The 22,041-nt window shown below is 41.0% G+C and overlaps 2 protein-coding genes across 3 annotated transcripts in view; one reads left to right on the forward strand and one right to left on the reverse strand.

Annotated features, from left to right (window-relative positions):
- Positions 1 to 16,039, reverse strand: part of LOC132812112 (TPR and ankyrin repeat-containing protein 1-like) — an 82,847-nt gene extending 66,808 nt beyond the window's left edge. Inside the window, exons 1-2 of the mRNA XM_060822894.1 lie at positions 15,905 to 16,039; positions 1,506 to 1,598 (exon numbers count right to left, since the gene is read on the reverse strand). Of these exons, the coding sequence (XP_060678877.1) occupies positions 1,506 to 1,523 (18 nt within the window). The 5' untranslated portion in view covers positions 1,524 to 1,598; positions 15,905 to 16,039. The remainder of the gene's footprint in view (positions 1 to 1,505; positions 1,599 to 15,904) is intronic.
- Positions 16,040 to 16,318: 279 nt separating this feature from the next.
- mlh1 (mutL homolog 1, colon cancer, nonpolyposis type 2 (E. coli)) overlaps positions 16,319 to 22,041 on the forward strand; it is a 57,815-nt gene continuing 52,092 nt past the window's right edge. For both annotated transcript variants that reach the window (XM_060822896.1, XM_060822897.1), the window contains exon 1: positions 16,319 to 16,519. In XM_060822896.1, coding sequence (XP_060678879.1) covers positions 16,407 to 16,519 — 113 coding nt within the window. In that variant the 5' untranslated portion in view covers positions 16,319 to 16,406. The remainder of the gene's footprint in view (positions 16,520 to 22,041) is intronic.

Below are 22,041 nucleotides of genomic sequence, written 5' to 3' on the forward strand. Positions count from 1 at the left end.
ATCCTGCAAGGATGTGTACTCAGCCCTGTGGTACCCCCTGTACATTCATGACTGTGTGGCCAAATTTCATTCAAACAGCATCTACAGGTTCGCTGACGTCACCACAGCTGTTAGCTGGATACCAAACAATAACCAGGCACAATAAGGAAGAAGATGGAACGATTGGTGACATAGTGTAAAGATAATAATCTCTCCCTCAATGTCAGCAAAACTGAAGAGCTGATCATTGACTTTAAGAAGCAAAGAGGACACGCCCCAATCTATATCAATGGAGCTGAGGTGGAGAAAGTCGAGAGCATCAAGTTCCTGGGAGTGACGATAACCAAACTGGACCTCGCACACAGATGTGACAGCTAAGGCAGCACAACACCTCTTCTTCCTCAGGAGGCGAAAGAAATTGAGCATATCCATAAGGACCCTCATCCTCATTTTACAGATGCACCACAGAAAGCATTCTATCTGAGTGCATTACAGCTTGGTACAGCAACTGCTCTGCCCCGGTCTCTAAGAAACTACAGAGAGTTGTAAATCCAGCCCAGATGATCACCAAGCGAACCTCCCAATCACTGACTTCTACCTACACTTCTCATTGCTGTGGAAAATCAGCCAATGTGATCAAAGACCCCTCCCACCCCAGTTATAACCTTTTGCAACCTCTTCCATCAGGCAGAAGATACAAGAGCTTAAACAGATGTACCAACAAGTTTAAAGTCGAAAAGTGTGGTGCTGGAAAAGCGAAGCCAGTCAGGCAGCATCCGAGGAGCAGGAGTGTCGATGTTTCGAGTATGAACTCTTCATCAGGAGCCTGACCGGCTGTGCTTTACCAGCACCACACTTTTCAACTCTGATCTCCAGCATCTGCAGTCCTCACTTTCTCCCAACAAATTCAAGAACAGGTCTGTCCCTGCTGTTATTCGACTGCTAAATAGACCACTCAAATATTAAATCTAATGCTGATCTTGCATTTTTGTACAACTTTCTCCCAGCTGTAACTTTGTATTCCTCGCACTGTTCAATCACCCGATGATCTGTAGGTCCTTCTATGTTATAATCTGCCTGTACTGCATGCAATACAGAACTGTTCAATATAGTCAGGGTACATGTGAGAACAATAAATCAAACCTTTCTCCTTCGGAGGCTATTCTCTAGGTTCAAATTAAACTGTCTCCCAGTTTCCACTACTAACCTATCTCTTAGGATACCAAAAATATAGAATTCAAAAGTTTATTCAGTCTTCCTCTCCTTTAATTCTCAGGCAAATTTACATAAAAACAGCCTAGCATTGCAGTCACAACTTCCTAATTTTTCTCACATTACTAAATTTGCATTCAAAAGCCCTCAAAACAAACCCTGCATTAGCAAAGATCAATTGGCATGCATGTCTTCTCCCTCCTCTTTACATTGCCCTGTCTCCAAACATTAGGTCAAATATGACAACCTGCAAATGTTTTTAAGAGAAATGCCAGACAAATATTTACACAGTAAAAAATATGAAAATTACTTACCTTAAAATCAAACGCCATCAGTGTTCCCAAGGGTTCTGGTCTTTTTAGCTTCTGTTCTTGTTTGTTGATTTACCCAGTTTGACTTTCCCGAATCTGAAGAATTTGAAGTGTTGTATTTAGCACTGGTGGACAAATCCCTAATCAAATAATGCTGATATCTTTCCATATTAACAACCAAAGATGTTTGAAAACTAAGGTCAGCAACAACATAACTTTTAATGACCCAGGATTCAAATAAGGGGAATACGAAACAGTACAAGCTCTGAATTTCCAAACAGTCCCCCATTAGGGAGGGCAATTAACTTCACCAAACCCTCTCAGCAAGTTCCCAATGTTGAGACTGAGTGCATAGATTTGAAAATATGGCCCCAAGAAAACAAAACAAAGAAGAAAAATCACAGGAAACCAGCAACTCACCAGAACAATACATGTTACAATAGGCAGGGATTGCTTCAAGGGGAATGACTGTTCCTTTTCAACTGGACCAGCACTTTACAAAATATTGAGCTCTCCGACAACTAATAATGAGAACACTAGGGGCTGCTGAATGCCTCCTGGCCTTTCTATATAGTATAGTACTGTTTCTATCTGTCTCTCTCTCTCTCTCTCTCTCTTTCTGTGTCTCTGGCTCTCTCTTTCTCAATGTCTCCCTTCCTGTCTCTTTCTCTCTGTCTCTCCTTCTCTCTCTCTTTGTCTCTTTGCCTCTTCTCTTTCTTTGTACCTCTCCTCCACCACCATCTCTCTCTCTCTCTCTCTCTCTCTCGTTTCCTGTGAGCTCCTCAGCTAGGTTTCATCAAAACTCCTGCAGCCACGTCACTGCTAGGAAAACAAAACTGAAAAAACAGTCTGACACCAACAAACTACACGTGCAACTTTCAATTCCAAAATACAAATAATTAACACCACTCCGAGGCAGCTGATTTCTTGAAACTACTGCATTTAATCTGGACAAACAAATCCTCACAAATTCAGAAACCAGTTTCACTTTCTATTTCCTGCTCCAGACACCAGTCACAAAAACACCAATAAAACTGCTCAACGTATTGGTATATAAAAACAATTGGAGCAGATATCTAGCATTTGTTGTTTTCAGTGTCTTCATCACATAATCATTTTACAAATAGCACAAAATTCTTCCCTCTCCCAGACATTTTTAGGGAAATACGCCCCAACTAAAAAGTACTTCCACTCAATTGAGGATAGAAATTTTATTCATCTCATCATGTTACTTGCATTTCTCTCACATTTTCAGCCTAACACAAAGACTGAAGCAGCTTCACAGGCGTGTTATAGAATTATATTTGACACCAAGCCACATAAGGAAAAATTACAAAGTGAGAAAAGGCTTGGTGAAAAATGCAGGTTTCAAGGAAGATCCGAAGAGGCATTGAGCTTTGAGGAGGAAAACACCAAGGCACCTGAAAGCATAGCGAGACTGCTTCCTGAAGAACATCTATTTGTGAACAACTTTGCATTAAAGAGTTTACCTGGAAATTAAATTTGTTCAGCATTGCTGCCTAGTCTGCAATGACAGTTAGGTGGAATGTGGCACCTCTCCAAGGGAACTCAGTTCTTTCTATTCTATGTTACGCTGTGTGTACACAACAACTGGAGCACTAACAGTACTGCTTTGAGTGTAATTGCAGGCTTAAAAGTCACAGGAATTAGAGTGCAGGCACACCTCAATAAACCACTTGTATGACTTGCTTTATGTTTCTAGCATTTTACCTTCTATTCCATCCAGGAATGTAGATGGCACAGAGTAGGGCTAGCACATAAAGAAATGCAGTATAGGTATAACTGGGAAAATACAGATAAGTGGTTAAATTCAGATATGTTTAAAACATTACGCTGAAAAGATAATTATTCAGTTTGTACATGTAATAACAAAGCTCCTCTCATCCCAGTGTCTCAGCTGGAATGTACACATTTTAAAAACTGGGAATTCACCTTAAGGTTAAACAGGTCTAGAAAACAAAAAGAGGATAACACATATAGTTCATTAAGCAGTCAATTGTTCAGACTAGCACCTATGTGAAGTAGCTTTCTTTCATTAAAAGAAATTCTTAAGACACAAGACATGAGACAAGAAACCTACAGGTATCTCCTATAAATAACAAATGTTGTGTGATACTGACTGAAATCATAGAATTCCTACAGTGTGGAAGCAGGTCATTCGGCTCATCGAATTGACACCAACCCTCTGAAGACAATCACAACCAGACGTACCACAACCAGACCTACGCCATCCCCACAACCCTGCATTTCCCATGGCTACTGCACCTAGCCTGTACATCACTGGACACTATAGGACAATTTCCCATGGCCATTCCACCTAACCTGCACATCTTTGGACTGTTGGAAAAACCAGAGCATCCAGACGAATCCCATGCAGACACAATGAGAGCATGCAGCCTCCATTCAGCCACCTGAGAGTGGAATCAAACCTAGGTCTCCAGCACTGTGAGGCAGCAATGCTAACCACTGAGCTCGCACAGTACACCTGCATTGTACTGAATGAGGGAAAAAAAAAGTTACCAAGTGATCTTTGTTTAAAAAAGGGGCTTTTATGAATAAAATCACAGCATTCTCACTCTAAGATGTTATAAACAATTTGAACAGATAAAAGTTTGTACTTTTATCAGGGGCTTTTTTCAAAAATTAAATAAAATAATGCTAAATATTGCAACCTCATACAGGTAGGGAATGAATCTATGCAGAGAGGTAATACCCACATTTACAAGGTACGATTTAACGATACTCAGTATGAACATGGAAATCTAATAGCAAGAAACTCAGATGTGTTGGTCTTTGTCGAGCAACACCTCTTGTAAGGTGTTTCCTTCTCATTATTGAGAGAGAACATCTTAATATTCATTTGGAAAATCTAAGGGAACTGTTTACTTTGAATTTTAATAGTTATTCTAAAACAAATGGCAGTAATGTTAGATTTTTGGATTTTATGCTAAAAAAAAATTTTTGTTTTCCACCTTTGTGATCACTTGAAATTGCTTGGAAACATAGTCAAACCGAATGAATTGCAGATGCAGTAGATCAAGAACGAAAACAGAAATTGCTGGAAAAGCTCAGCATATCTGGCAGCATTTGTGGAGAGAAACAGTGTTAACGTTTTGGATCAAGTGACCTTTCCTCAGAACTGATGATAGCTAGGAAAATATCAATTTGTATGCAGAAGATAGAGTGGTGGTGGTGGTGGTGGTGTAGAGGTGGGGAGTTACCCACACTGGCCATTCAGATACAGAACTGGCTCAAAGATAGAAGACAGAGGGTTGTAGTAGAGGTTTGCTTTTCAGACTGGAGCTGAAAATGTGTTGCTGGTTAAAGCGCAGCAGGTCAGGCAGCATCCAAGGAACAGGAAATTCGACGTTTCGGGCACAAGCCCTCCATCAGTCTTTTCAGACTGGAGACCTGTGACCAGTCCTGTGTCACAAGGATCGGTGTGTCACAAGGATTGGTGCTGCGTCCACTGTTTTTTTGTCACTTATATAAAAGATTTGGATGTGAACATATGAGGTATCAGTTGAAGAAAGTTACCTCAGTGTACAATGGGATCTTGATCAGCTGGGGCAATGGGCTGAGGAATGGAGGATGGAATATAATTTAGGTAAATGTGAGGTGCTGCATTTTGGAAAGGCAAATCAGGCCAGGACTTGTATACTTAATGTTAAGTTCCTGGGGAGTGTTGCTGAATAAAGAGACCTTGGAGAGCAGGTTCATAGTTCCTTGAAGGTTGAGTCAAAGGTCAATAGGATAGTGAAGGTAGTGTTTAGTATGCTTTCCTTTATTGGTCAGACCATTGAATAAGGAATTGGGAGGTCATGTTGCAGCTGTGCAGGACAGTGGTTGGGCCACTTTTGGAATTGTGTGCGCAACTCTGGTGTCCCTCCTATCGGAAGGATGTTGTGAAACTTAAAAGGGTTCAGAAATGACTTACAGGGATGTTGCCAGGGTTGGAGGGTTTGTGCAACAGGGGAAGGCTGAATAGGCAGGGACTGTTTTCCCTGGAGCGTCGTAGGCCGAGAGGTGACATTATAGAGGTTTATAAAATCATGAGGGGCATGGATAAGGTAAATAGATAAGGTATTTTCCCTGGACTGGAGTCCAGAACTAGAGGGCATTGATTTAGGCTGAGGGGGGGAAGATTTAAAAGGGACCTAAGGAGCATTTTTTTGTGCATGGAATGAGCTGCCAGGTGAAGTGGTGGAGGCTAGTACAATAACAACATTTAAAAAGCATCTGGATGGGTACATGAATAGGCAGAGTTTAGAGGGATATGGGTCAAGTGCTGGCAAATGGGACTAGATTAATTTAGGATATCTGGTTGGCACGGACGATTTGGACAGAATGGTCTGTTTCTGTGTTGTACATCTTTATGACTTTTATAAATCAGTTCTGAAGAAGAATCACTCAATCCAAAACGTTAATTCTGATTTCTTTCCACAGATGCTGCCACATTTGTTGAGTTTTTCCAGTAACTTCTGTTTTTGCTTGGAAACATAGCTGCTTTTGAAAACACTGATTTTCCCCATTTTCACGAAGCTACATCACTGCATTTCAGAAAGATTTCTTCTCTTCCATGTTGTATCGCCAACTGAGTACTTACTGCACCCTAGCTTTGTGTCTCTCTCACCAAACCCTAGCCAGGTAACAACAGTGAAGCCAGTCAAACCAATGTTATGGTTTCTTATAGAAACTCAGCACCAACAGACCAGAACCAGGAACATTCCTCACCACAACGGATATTTCAGCACTCTACACCAGCATCCTCTCGATGACAGCATCATTGCAAACTCAATATCAACAACTGCCAATTTCCTGTCATCCTAGAGTCCAATATCTTCACCTTCAACAACCAGTTCTTCATCCATCCACATGGAACAGCCATGGAGAGCAAATTTGCACCCCAACATGCCAACATTTTCATGCACAAGCGAGAGCAAGACTTCTATGTTGTGCAGGACCTCTGACCAATGCTGTATACCAGATACATCAACACCATTCTCTTCCTTTGGACTCATGGCGAAGAATCAATGAAACAACGACATAGTGAAATCAACAAGTTTCATCCCACCAGACATACCATGGACTACTCTTCAGAATCAGTTTCATTCTTGGACACATGTAACTCCATTAAGGAAGGACACCTCAGTACCTTACTCCATCGCAAGCCCACAGATAATCTCATAATGCTGCACTTTTCTTTCTTCCAACCTAAACAGATTAAAGAAGCCATCCCCTCTGGACAAGCCCTGTGTATACACAGGATCTGCTCAGATGAGGAAGAACGCAACAGATACCAAAAGATTTTGAAAGACGCTCTCATAAGACTGGGATACAATACTCCACTCATTGGTCGGCATTCCGACATGCCACAACGAAAAATAACAATGACTTCTTCAGAAGACAGACACAGAATAAGACCAATAGAGTACCCTTTGTCGTCCAGTACTTCCCTGGAGTGGAGAGACTATGCCATGTTCTTCGCAACCTTCAACACATCATTGATGATGACGAGCACATTGCCAAGATCATCTCTCTGCCTCAAACAACTGCCAAATCTTAACACAGACCATTGCTCGCAGCAAACTACTGAGCCTTCACGGCAACATCAACCACAACATCATGTAACGCAGGCATGGCAACCGTTGCAGGGCATGTCAGATATCGACATAGATACTATCATCACACTTGGCAACATCATCCACCATGTACATGGTGGATACTCATGTGACTCAGCCAATGTTGCCTGTCTCATACATTGCAGAAAAGGATGCCTGAATATATTGGCGAGACTATCCAGACACTATGACAACTGACGAATGGACATTGTGCAACAATCACCAGACAATAGTATAGAGGAACCTTGATTATCCAGCATTTAATTATCCAAATATCGGATATCTGGCAAGATCACATGTCCTGATGTTCGGCTAAACAATGTTATCTGGTATTTGATTACCTGGAATTCGATTAACCGAACAAAATACTCCTGTCAGTGTCCTTCGGACAATTGAGGTTCCCCTGTATTCCCTCCCAGTCAGGGAACACTTCAGCCAGCAAGGACATTCAGCCTCCAATTTTCGGGTAAGCGTCCTCCAGGGCAGCCCTCGAGATGTATAACAACTTAGAATCACCAAGCAGAAAACTGATAGCTAAGTTCCATACCCATGAAGATGGCCTGTATCATGTTCTTGGGTTCATGTCACTCTACATGTGAGCTCACCACACTGTTCTATATCTGTAAAATTTTCCTTACTGTCCTATCTTAACACCATCATAAGCTGATGCTCTCGCTACCTTAATATACAGCTTTGGATTACTCATTACTTTGGTTAGACCCTCTGCATGAAACTCTCATACCTATAATGTTATTCCAGTCACTTGGTTTATCTCTAGCACCACCTGACTTTAAATTTTTGGTAATAATAATCTCCCTGCCTCATTTAATCAGATTAGAGGTCATCCCTTTGTCGACCCGTTTCCCTATCCCCATATCAGTCGAAGCAAAACGCTCAGAGACACAGTATGTCCTTACCACCTCCACCTTTATTCTGGGCCCCGGAGGGAGAGAAAACAATTGCCCATGTGCACAGAGACATGAGTTCACTGTCCTCTCTTGAACAGCAGTTTCTTAAATGAATTATATAGTCTTAAATGAATAATAATATATTATTATATTCGAGAGCAGCATCCAGATAAGGCAACATTCATATTGATTGAGTGACGGTTACAATCAGCGAATGTCAATAGTCAAGATTAAACCATCTGGTGTTATACAAGGAACAACTGGCCTCATATAATGAATGCTTTTCACCTTGTTAATTGACTTTACATACTGAATTCTTCAACTTGTTAAAGGGCTTTACATTATGAATGCTTTTTCACTTGTTAAACCACTACCCTTGCCTCCAACATTTCATTGTTTACTGGAAGTTTTATCTGAGCCAAGTCATGCTAACTGAACCTTTGTTTCACAAAACCTAAAACTTAACTCTTTCCCTACCTTATACACTTTCTTGCCTTCACTTTCTACTCAGCTGTTGACATTTTACTCACACCATCTGACATTTATGATCACCGAGAAGAAAGTGAGGACTGCAGATGCTGGAGATCAGAGTTGAGAGCGTGGTACTGGAAAAGCACAGCAGGTCAGGCAGCAATTGAGGAGGCTTCATCGTGCTTTTGCCTGAAACGTCGATTCTCCTGTTCCTCAGATGCTGCTTGACCTGCTGTGCTTTTCCAGCACCATATTCGCGACTTACGATCACCTGCAGAGACTTATTATTCAACACTCAACTGATACCATTTGTACGATCTTTTGATCTTTCTGCCTCTAAATTCTGTATCTGTATCTCTCTCGCTTCACCTCACAAAGAGGCTACACTCTGAAAACTTGAGATTTTAAATAACTCTGTTGGATTATGATTCAGTGTTGTGTGACTTATGACTTTGTCCACCCCAGACCAACACCAGCATGTCCACATCATGAACATTCTCCAATGCTGCTTATTGCTGTGGAACTGCCTTTGTGCGACTTCATTATCTCCTGCCTACAGTGAGGTTATTTCAAGAAATAAATTTTCCTTGCTCTCGTGCCTTGGAAATCCTCAAACACAAAACGTATTTGGCTCATTGACTGAGGGCTGATATATTAAGGAGGAGAGTCAATGTTCACATGTAGGCAAACATTCTTTTTCAAGCTCACAACAGCCTAAGATTAGTCTGACAGTCCCCTTTTGGGTCCTGAACAAATTACAATAAATCAGAGATTGAAACCTTACTTTGTACTGGTTTGGAGATGCCGGTATTGGACTGGGGTGTACAAAGTTAAAAATCACAACGCCAGGTTATAATCCAACAGGTTTGTTTGGAAGCACTAGCTTTTGGAGTGCTGCTCCTTCTTCAAGTGGTTTTTTTAGATTAGATTACTTACAGTGCGGAAACAGGCCCTTCGGCCCAACGAGTCCACACCGACCCGCCGAAGCGCAACCCACCCATACCCCTACATTTATCCCTTACCTAACACTATGGGCAATTTAGCATGGCCAATTCACCTGACCCGCACATCTTTGGACTGTGGGAGGAAACCGGAGCACCCGGAGGAAACCCACGCAGACACGGGGAGAACGTGCAAACTCCACACAGTCAGTCACCTGAGTCGGGAAGTTGTTGTGGAGTATAAGATCGTAAGACACAGAATTTATATCAAATGCTTACAATGTGATGTAACTGAAATTATATATTGAAAAAACCTGGAATGACCATGTTGGGTTCAGTTCTTTCATATGCAAATCCCAGAACTTTTTTAAAGTTACATTCTCAGATAACACTTTGTTGGGCTATAACCTGGTGTTATGTGATTTTTAAACTTACTTTGTATTCACTGTGTACACTCCAGTTCAACACCGGCTCCTCCAATTCATTCAGAAAGATGAGAGATTTAACAAACAATCCAGTCTTTTTCAAAACATAATTTCAGGTGCATCACATTGTAACCTTTTGCTATAAATTCTGTGTCTTATGATCTAATACTCCACAACCACCTGAAGGAGCAGCGCGCCGAAAGCTAGTGCTTCCAAATAAACCTGTTGGACTATAACCTGGTGTTCTATGATTTTTAACTTTGTACACCCCAGTCTAACACCAGCATCTCCAAATCTAATCTACACTGCTCATGTCCTCAAACTGAGGTACTCATTTTCAAAATGAGAATAAAATACTGTAGATGCTGAAAGCATGAATTACAGTAGGACAGACTAGAAACGCTCAGCACATTTGACAGCTAGAATGACTCAAATCAGGAACATACAAAGCAAATGACACTAACTGCACGTTGTGTGTCACGGAAACAGATGGTCCTGCAATCTTCGGTTGAATTGTTATGATGAGCCGCACCTGATCTCAGTAAACTATAAGATTAAAGAGGTTTTAAGGAAGGTTGAAGATAGTGCTTTTTAAAGTGTGCACTGCGTAAGAAAATGACTGCCAGAATTAGAGTCTAAAGAGTGGTAAAGTCCAGCACTGTGAGAGCCATCCTACAAAGCCAAATTATTTGGACTACAGTCAGACATTGACATTCTCAAGGCCAGCATTGAGAGGCATGTAGAGTTTTGACAGAAACAGGAAAAGTTCATTTAGAAAGTTCAGGTGGAGAAAAAAAAAGGATACAGATCTACATCATTCCAAAATGAAACATTAGAATGACAGCACCGTAGCTGACTGAAAGCAGAGCAGGGCATCGGGTGGCATGCTGAAAAATAGTAGATGATTAATAAACTGTAAGCAGAGGGAGGCCCCAAACCTCGATTTAAAACTTCAACAGCACATGCTCCAATAGAAAAGAATGATAGTGCTAACTAAGTTCAGACAACAAGTGAACAAACATCACAGTCAGAAAACGATTTTCAGGAAACCAATAATAAACTGCAAGAAATGCAGAAGCTTTCAAAAGAGAAAGTGTAAATAGTATTACTCCGCGAAATGGAGTCCATTGAGTCTCAAAGTCAGACTGCCACTTGGCATATTCTTTTCACGTTAACACTCAACTCCACATTTCTAAAAGGAACTGGGACATTGGAACCCAGATCCTTCAGAAATGCAGAACATAGCTGAAATCAATAGCTCCATTCTTTCCCAGGCAGGGAAGTAAGTCAGGAGAAGTCAAACCATGGCTTTATTTTCAGCTAGCTATCAGTGCTGTGTTCTGGGATTTAAATGTCCAACAGGACAACCTGATATTTTAACAGCTACTGTGAAAGGGGAGTGTGGAAGGCAAGTGAGGAGTTCTGGTGGTAGCTAAGCAATGGAGAGCTTGGGTTAGCTCAGGGTGAGGAAGTGTGTGTATTGAGGTCAATGGCAAGGAGAGTGGGGAACATTATGGCCAGTGGAGGAGTGAGAGATCCCGGATGCCCTGGTGCAGGGAGTGGGGGAGGTAACAGGGCTGTCTCATGTGTCAAGCCAGTAATGTGGGGTGAGGGCAGTGAGGGAGGAGAAAAGGACAATGTTAGGTGGTGTAGTTGGAACTGGTGGGGAATTTGTTGCTTGGTGGGGCATGAGGGTCAGGTTAATAGTTACCCAGGAGTTGGAAAATTGAAACTTACTTCCAACATTTTCTGGGCAACTATTATCTTGATGGAAGCCAAACTCACCAAATTCTCTGATGTTAAGGGACGTTTTCCAGAGAGTTTCAGATGATGGGGAATTGCCAATCAGAATTGCCTAGGCAACGTCCACGGAGTCTGCTGTATCCAGGATTCCACAGGGTCTGGATGTGCCATTGGAATATTTGGAGAGGACCACACCGAACTCAAAAGGAAAATGGTTGCAATTGTTGGAGATAAATCATCTCAGCTCCAAGGTACCTCTTCAGGCAACCCTTGGCAACCACCTTCAACTGCTTCAGCAATAACATTCTTTCCGTTGTAAGGTCAGACGTGGGCATATTTGCAGATGATTGCACAATGTTCAGCATGATTTGTGACTCCTCAAATATTGAAACAGTCCCTGTCCATCTGGAACAAGACCTGGACACAACACCCTAGCTAATAAGAGGCAAGTAATACTGGCTCCAAATGAAGAACGAGAAATAATCATCTCCAACAAGACTGAATGCAAACATTGCTCCTGACTTTCAATGACATTATTATTGCCAAATCCCTCACCATCACTGATCTGGGCGCTTGCCGGTGACCAGAAACTAAGCTTAACCAGCAGTACAAATGCTGTGTTTATTACAGCAAGTTAGAGGCTAGGAATCTTGCAATGAGTAACTCATCTCCCATCTTTCTAACATCTCATCATCAACTACAAGACACAAATCAGGAGTGTAATGGAATACGCTCCACTTGCCTGGATGGGTGAAGCTCCAACAACATTCAAGAAGTTCAACACTTTTCAGGTCAAAGAAGCCCATTTGTTTGGCACATCATCTACCATCTTCAATGTACAGTGGTAGTAATGTGTACTATCAACAACATGCACTGCAGCAGCCCATCAAGGATCCCTCAACCGCACTTCTAAACCAAAAACCTCCATTACCTAGAAGGACAGAGGTAGCAGATAAATGGGAACACTACTATCTCCAAATTCCCTTTTAAGCCATATACCATTTTGACTTGGAACTATATTGCCGGTCTTTCATTGTTACCTATTGTGTAGAACCCTGCCACAAGGGTTGCAGTGGTTCAAGACGACAGCTTACTAGGCAACAAACGCTAATCAAGCCAGAACTCCCCAGATCCCATGAGCAAAATTTTTTAAAATTCTAGGAAGCCAAGTAGAGCAGGAACAGTAGGAAGCTTGGAAATCTGTGGAAGACTGACACAAAGTGGTTGAATCAGAAAAATAATTGACATAATCATAATGTAGTCGAAAAAGCATGGTGCTTCATCATGAAGAGTTTATGTTCAAAACATCGACTCTCCTGGTCTGGCCGAGTCCATAACGGACTGCATGTTCCATTATAGCTTAGAAGAAGAAAAACATATGACCATATAGCTGATAACATTATTCATGTTAGTTGAAAAAAGAAAACAAGTTATAAAAATTCTTAAGATTTCAATTTAATTATGAAAGCTCTTTATCAGTCACCATTCTCGTTTATGTCTAAACTAATGCTGGAATGGTTATATCCCTATGTAGAAGCATTACATTTTTCTAAAAAAAATGTATCACTATATTATTCCAATATGATTTTGGAGTAGTGCTTAGTTTACAGATATTTAGACACAAGAACTCACTGCTGCAACACTATCTGTGTATTAAATAACAATGTGTCTACACCTGATGGGATGCAACCTCCAATATTAAAAGTAGTAACTGCAGAGACAGCGGATGCACTGGGTAGCATACTTCAAGAATCATTAGATTCTGGAAAAGTCCCAGAGGAATGGAAAATTGTCAATGTAACACCTTTATTTGAAACAAAGCTATGGAGACAAAAACCAGGTAACTATAGCCCCATTACTCTTTAATAATATTTAGCTCCTCAATTCTTTCTTCCAAAGTGTATAACTTCACATTTTCCGATAAAATATTCCATTAGCCAAGTTTTCCCGACTCACTTAACCTGTATGTATCCCTCTGCAGACCCTGTCATCCTCACCACTTCACTACCATCTATTGTGTCATCTGCAAACTTGGCTATTGTACATTCACTCTCCTCATGCAAGTTATTGATAATCATAAGTTATAAATAACTGTGGTCCTAGCACCAATCCCTGTGGCACTCCTCTAACTGCAAGTCACTATGCTGAAAGTGTCCCCTTGTCCCAATTGTCTGGCTTCTTTCCATTAGTCAATCCTCTATCCATGCCATCCTGAATACAACCTCCAAAACCATGAGCTCTTATTTTATTAAATAGCATAAATGTGATACCTTCTCAAATACCTACTAAAAATCCAAATATATTACATTGACCGAGTCTCTTATCTATCCTGCTTGTCATGCCAAGAAATCTAAAAAATTTGAGGCATGATTTTCCCTTCATCAAGCCATGCTTTGTTTGATCATATTATGCATTCCTAAATGGTTTGGTATAACATCCTTTACAATAGACTCTAATGATTTCTTAAATGCTGGCAGGTTGGACTTGCTTAGTTTGGGAACATGGTCGGCATGGACTAAATGGTTTGTTTCCATGCTGTATGACTCTATGACTCTAATAATGCAGAAGACAGAGTTGAGAAAAATTTCTTTTCGCAGAGGATAGTGAATCTGTGGAAATTATTACCACAGCAGGCTGAAGCAGGATCATTAGGCATATTCTAGACTCCGTCAGAGTTTTAATTTCTAAGGGAATCAAGTGGTATGGGAAAAAGGCTAGAAAATGGAGTTAAGGATTATTAGATTAGCCATGATCACATTGAATGGCAGAGTAGACCTGATGCACTGAAAGGTCTACTTAGTCAGCACCACAAGGAGAAATATATTTGATGAAGCTCCAGCATTTGTCTGATTTGTGAAAACAAGATATAACTCAAGGTAAACACTGAAATGTAAAATACAAACATAAAATGCTGGAAAAATCATTTGGTCTAGCTGTATCTATGAAGATAGGTACAAAGTTTACGTGTCATGCCTACATTTTCCATAAGCGTGGTGCAAAACTCAAAAACACAGTGTGGCAGAAATTGAAACAACAAAAGAATTAATGTTCTGATACACTATGAAGGCTTCACTTAGAAATTTTGATGAGAATTTCAAATCCTTGGTGGAGCTGAACTGGCCCAGCAAATAAAAAGTGCAACTTCTCCTTTGAAAGAAAGCCGGTATCTGAGGAATTGTATAATGGTTCTGAAGGGGTTTACGTTCATGTTATATTGGCTCCATCCATTCTACAGTCATCACAGTATGGGGATGGAGAAGGGAAGTTCTGCTGCAAGGTTTGAGGATAGCAGATATATTTGTTCCAGCTTCCTAAGTAATGATGCCTGACCAAACAAATGTACCTAAGTAATGATGCCTGACCAAACAAATGTATCAATCATGCAATAAATCTTTGTTATCTAAGAACAGTAACTCCTTTGTATAAACTCAATGCATCCTCTACCAATAACTACCAGATAGACAAAGCAAAGACCTTGGTAGCAACAAACAACCTCAAATGACAGTATACCCAGCAATATATTCTGAACAGTGGCAAACATCACGTGGTACCGGGAGTGGCCATGTGGGGAAATACCACCAAGATAATCAGACAATAAAGCAGCAATTCCTTTTGGAGAGATGCCTCCAAAACTGTTTGCATCATTCTATCTTGTCGGCAAAAATTTGCAGATCCACATTGGTCTACAAACTCAGTAGATCCCTTTCAAACACCCAGATGAACACCTCCTCTAGTCAGGAACAAGAGAACATTCTATAAAAGTACAGTTATACACTGAAAAGGGAAATTAAGTTGATAATCAGATCAACCATCATCGTATTAAAATGACTTTGCAGGCTCGATGGGCTGAATGGCCTATTTCTGCTCTTACATGTTGTAAGTGTCTAATTCTGATAAAATGTGACGGATACATTTGTAAAATTGCCATCTCTGAAGACGGTGTTCTCCTATTTAAATCATTTATTTGCACTTCATTAGTGGCTTAGCACACCACGATGTCTTGTGACACAGAGAGGAGCAGATCAACGCTTTTTTTTTCAAAACGCAAGAGTGAAAAACACTTCCATAGGACTGTAAATCACACTGAATAAGAAATTCTCTGCTCCTCGGTTTGTTTCCCGTCGCTTTTTGTTTTCCCTTTTGCAACATGATCGCCACGATGCAAAGTATGATTTTTGCAGCAGGGACATTTCCAAGGAAAAGAGTCTCTCTCAAGCTTTCCACTGTCAACAACAATAATTCAGACGCCTAAAAGAAAGATGCTCTGGTTACCGTAACTCAGTGATTGCACTGGGATATAAATCCTTTGCTCAGTCTCTCAGCCATCCACCTCTTCCGACGACAAACCCGTGCCATTCGGTCGATCGCATGACTCCCAGGGCCAAGGGCCCGGGGTGACGCGCGCGATAGAACTGCAACTGGAAGGGAGGACTCTGCACGGGGGCCAATGACCGACAGCTAGATCCTCCAATGGGCACCGTCCAGTCATTGTGATTGGCGGCCTCAATATCCAATGGATACGACGCAAGGCCGATGGTTGACGGCCGCTTCGTCCAATCAATACGAGACTTGTCATGTTGTCGCCGGGACGAATCACCGATGTGGGCGGTCGCAATTTCGTGATTGGCAGCTGGACGCACGGGGGTCAAAGGGCGGGACGTCCTGCAGTCTACGCGCGCGCGCACAAGTGAGCGGTTGGACGGCGGGTGTTGTGGCAGTGGCTTTGCGGCTGCGTTTGAGAGGGTTTGTGTTTTTAACCTTTCAACGGGACAGTATGGTGACCCCCGGGGTGATCCGCAGGCTGGAGGAGACGGTGGTGAATAGGATCGCTGCTGGCGAGGTGATCCAGAGACCTGCGAATGCCATTAAAGAGATGGTGGAGAACAGGTGGGTTCATCTTGACCTGGTCAATAGAGCACATGATGGCAAGGCAAGTGTTTTCAGTAACATTGAGTGCTTCAGGAATTGGAGTAAGAATCAGTACTTTAATCTGAAACCCAGTCAGTACAAAAGGGTCCAGTTTCCTGACTGGAATTCAGAGGGGTGCAATGGAATTGAATGAGCTTGCACTGACATTACAGGAGGTGTTGAACACAACGTTGCAGATGGCATTTTGACGCTGGTAAATGTGAAGTGCCACACACAGTAAAGTAAAATCATCCAGCTCACGCCCTGTGCACAAACGTGTTTGCAGGTATACCTTTTTCTATTCATTCTTGGGCCGTGGGCGTCATTGGCTGGACTAGCACTTATTGCCTATCCCCAGTTGCTTTTGCTAAAGTGATGCTGTTTGTTATGACACTGGGACAACAAGCCAGATCAGCTTTGCAAACACTGGATATTGCAACACAGAAAAATTAAAAGATTCAGTGGCCCTCAATTGTTTCAAATAACAGATGTCAGACACCAAATTTATATTTGAATAAAAAACTTAATTTATTTTAATAAGCATCATGGTGATCTACTTAATACCAATGATCTAAGCCCAATATGCTTTAAACTCCATCCTCATTTGCATACAGATGAACAAACAAACAGACACAATTAAGAAAAAAAAATGAGAGAAATCTAAAATATTGTAATTGCCATTTCAGTGTTTCATGGTAGGTACTAAACCTTCAAAATGCTTGAATTGAGTTGTGTGTCAGGCACATAGAAATGTATCTTGCTTGAATTCCAAAGTCACTTAATTATGCAAATAACTTAGGCAGTTTGTTGGAAACTTTTACCTGTATTTTACAAATTGGAGTTCTTTTCAATAATTCACTAACTAGAAAGCAAGCAAAACTTCATCCAGCAACTTTCAAGCCACACTGCTTTCTGCCCAAAACCCAGTCGAAATGTGTTTAATCTACAGTTTCTTTCTTCTTTATGAACATTCTTTCTTTGACTGGGCAGTACCAGCCCCACTTTGTTCATCCTTTTTAACATCCAAGCACCTGCCCCACCTCCCTTCAGCAAAACACATCTTGAATGCCAAAACATCTGCAGTGTTCGTAGAAAACAATTCATTTGCAATTAACTTTCCAAGCTAGTTCTCATAAACAAATTTCAGTTTCTTTGTTCATTTCCTTTCTATTAAAAAAAACTACTCAAAATCTAAAGTTCAATTCTCAACTTCAGCTCAGAGTTCCAAACCAAAAATGAGAAACATAAAGCAAAACAGTGGTGATCCCAATATATTAAACTATGACAATCCCTTTGATGACTGTAGACCCACACTGCTGTTAGATTGAATTCCAGGATTTTGACTCAGCAACACTAAAGGATTTCCCAGTTAGGTTTGTGAGTGATTTGGAAGGCAACCTACAGGTGGTGGTGTTTCCATCTACTGTACTGCCCTTGTCCTTCTAAATGGAAATGGCCATGGGTTTGGAGGGTGCTATCTAAAGAGCCTTGGTGAATTTTTGCAGTGCAACTTGTGGATTGTACATGCTGCTGCTAAATGGTGGAAAGATTGAATGTTTGTCCTGGCTGCTGTCCAGTTTCTTGAATAATGTTGGAGCTGTAACATCAACTTCCCTGCTCCTTTGCTGCTTGGCCTGCTGCGCTTTTTCCACCAGCTGGACGCACGGGAGACAAAGGGCTGTCCTCACTATCTCCGTGATGCTGTTTTCATCCAGGCAATTGGGGAAACTTTGTTCTTCCTGGTATCTTAGGAACCTGCACTCTTGATAAACCAGCAAACAATTATAGCCCAAATACTGCAAAGTTACTGCGTTATTCTGTCCATTTATTGATAGGTATTTAAATTTATTTACCCCAATTTAAATATACTTGTCAGTCAAATTGCCATATTCAGTTAAGTTGTCACGTGAAATATCGACAGTTAATTCAGTTTCAAATCATTTTCTCCTCTAATACCATTTATCTACCTTGATGTCCAAGTAGTCAGTTGAGGGTGTGATTGAGAAGGCTGCCTGCTGGTAGTTTTATTTAAAACCAAGTTGCATTAATATTTTAGTATTTTATGCTATAAATAAAGAACAATGGTGTGTATGTCCCTTGCATTACATTTCTATTGCTTAATGTGTGTTTTTACATTCATAATCTAGAATATTTGATTAATTGGCACAGTCCTAGTCCCATAGGTACTGAATAATAAAAAGTTTACTGCACTTTTAGTTGGTGGACAGACTTTAGGAGTAAGAAATTAATTACTCGCTCCAGGATTCCTATCTCTGATCTGTTCTTGTAGCTGCAGTTTTTAATATGGCTAATCCAGTCCAATTTATGATTAGGTTAGATTAGATTACAGTGTGGAAACATGCCCTTTGGCCAACAAGTCCACACCGACCTGCCGAAGTGCAACCCACCCATACCCCTACATTTACCCCTTCACCTAACACTGTGGACAATTTAGCATGGCCAATTCACCTGACCTGCACATCTTTGGACTGTGGGAGGAAACCGGAGCACCTTGAGGAAACCCATGCAGACACGGGGAGAATGTGCAAACTCCACACAGTCAGTCGCTTGAGGCAGGAATTGAACCTAGGTCTCTGGCGCTGTGAGGCAGCAGTGCTAACCACTGTGCCAATTTATGGTCAATGATAATCCCCAGGATGTTCATAGTGGGAGCTTTAGTGATGCTGTTGGCATTGAGTGCCATAAGAGAGATGGTCAGATTCTTTTGTTGGAGATGGTTGTCTGGCAAGTTCTGTGCCACTTGTCAAAACCTGGATATTGTCTCGTTCTTGCTGCAATTGCACATGGACTGTTTCAATGCTTGCGGAGTCACAAGTGGTGCTGAATATTGTGCAATCATTAGTGAATATGATGGAGTGAAAGCCATTGATGAAGCAACAGAAGATGGTTTGGTCTAGGACATTACCTTGAGAAACTTCTGCAGAGATAGTCGTAGATGTACAGAACAGAAATAGACCCTTCAGTCCAACTTGTCAATGCCAACCAGATATCCTAAACAAATCTAATCCCATTTGCCAGAATTTGGCTAATGTTAATCTAAACATTTCCTATTCATATACTTATTAATCTTCACACGAGACTCCAACAGCACTGATGATGTTCCCTAGCCAGGGAACAAAACGTTTGCAGCAAAAACTTCCAGCTCGGCGAGCAGAACCACAACAACTTATTAATATGCATTTTAAATGTTGTAATGTTACCAGCCTCCACTATTTCCTCTGGTAGCTCATTCCATGCATGAACCACCTTCTGCATGAAAAAGTTAGGTCTCTTTTAAATTTTTCCCCTCTCGCCTTAAACCTATCACCTCTAGTTTTGGACTCCCTCATCCAGGGTAAAAGATATTATTTATTTACACTATTCATGCCCCTCATGATCTTATAAACCTATGTAAGGTCACTTCTCAGTCTCTGACACTCCAGGGAAAATAGCCCCAGCCTATTCAGCCTCTTCCAAAAGCTCAAACCCTTGAACCCTGGCAACATCTTTGTAAATCTTTTTTGAACCCTGTCAAGTTTCACAACATCCTTCTTATACCAGGGAGACCAGAATTGCATGCAGTAATCCAAAAATGGCCTAACCAATGTCCTGTACAGCTGCAACGTGACCTCCCAACTCTGACCAATTAAGGTAATCATTATAAACACCTTCTTCAGTATCCTATCTAGCTGTGACCCCATTTTCAAGGAAATATGAACCAGCATTCCAAGGTCATTTTGTTCAGCAGCACTCCTCAGGACCTTACTGTTAAGTACCTGCCTTTCCAAAATGCAGCACCTCATATTTATCTAAATTAAACTCCATCTGCCACTCCTTGGCTCATTGGCCTTCCTGAGGTAATCTTCTTTGCTGTCCACAACACCTACAATTTGTCATCTGCGAACTTTAGTTACCATCTCTTCTATCCTGTAATATACATGGGCTAAAATTTTGGACAGTCAGGTAGTGATAAATGATAATCTGAGTGAAAATATTCAGTGTTTTTAAGTGAGGTCAAACTGTGCAATCAGACATACTTGTGATGAATTTTTAAGGGAAAGGAAGTTCCATCATCTCGTTTGCTAATTCAGTTTGTAACAGGAAGTGGACCACTATCTATTACTAGGTTCAGATGAGCTACCTCGCTACCTGGACAGAATGATTAAATGACATAAAACCAAAAACAGTGAAGCAGGCTGCATTCCACATCAATTGGTAGCATGAATTGTATTAAAATGTAGAATTGGATGAAAGTTGGATTTTAAACACAGTAATGTTTTCAATTACTAAAATAAAACTTCAGATTAAAAAGCCTTCTCTGAGCAGACAGTGGTCCAATGATTATTTCATTTATTGTAATTTCACTATCACTATCTGGTTATAATCACAAATAAACATTTCTGCCTACCTGCTAACTAATAGAGCAACCCTACACATTTCCCTACACGTGTACTTCCTAAATCATCTGTACCCTACAACATTCAGGTTTCAATCCATGTTGTCCTGTGGCTTTGTCTCTGTAATCACCATTGGATCATTTATTTCTAGCTATGCTCTCAGTTCACCTTTTTTTTTGGAATGTTATGTCCATTGAATATTTATGCTTATTCTTTTATTGTTTTTGTAACCTCCACCTTGTTTGTCAATTTACTCACAGATTTATACTCTCTCCCTTCCTCTCACTGCCTGTTAATCATTTCCTAAATTAATAATTCTCTTTTGCCTTAAATTTACCCTTTACTTTACCACCTCATCCCAAATTTGATTCCTTGTCTACTGTATCGTTTAAAATTCGCTCTCTGTCCCTAGTTATGTAGCTCATAGTAACACCAATCCCAGCGTAATTCAGATGGAGGCAGTTCCTTGAAAGTGGCCCAGATGCTTTGCTTTTACTTCACTCTGTCTCCAATTGACAGTACTTTTTAACTTGCTCAGAAGTTTAGCCATATTTGCAGGGTTTAAATATCTTTTCACAGGGCAATGCCAACTGATGGCTCGTCCATGATTTCATACTTTAGTGTGGCCTAACTTTCTCCAATTGATTGTTTGGCTGAGGCATATGACAATTGCACAACTTCAGCCAATCCAGAGGTACTAGTCCAGAATATTGTCTCACTGTGAGTGCCCTTCCTTTGAATTTCCAATTCTGCCTGTGGGAATAGCTAACTACTTCACCGCAACTGGAGTTTTGGATTATTCATATTAGGCTTATACAATTAATGATAGTACCCTTGATGGTGTCATAGAAAAATAAAGTGAGGACTGCAGATGTTAGAGATCACAGTCGAGGAGGGTGTGGTGTTAGAAAAGGTCAGGCAACATCCAAGGAACATGAGAATTGACATTTTGGTCATGTGCCCCTCATCAGGAAACTGATGAAGGGTCTGTGCCCAAAATGTTGATTCTCCTGCTCCTTGGATGCTGTCTGACCAGCTGTGCTTTTCCAGCACCACACTCTCGACAATGGTATTGGAGAAGGGTTCAGGTACAAAATTCTTTGA

Source organism: Hemiscyllium ocellatum, chromosome 4, assembly GCF_020745735.1.
Source record: "Hemiscyllium ocellatum isolate sHemOce1 chromosome 4, sHemOce1.pat.X.cur, whole genome shotgun sequence".
NCBI lineage: Eukaryota > Metazoa > Chordata > Chondrichthyes > Orectolobiformes > Hemiscylliidae > Hemiscyllium > Hemiscyllium ocellatum.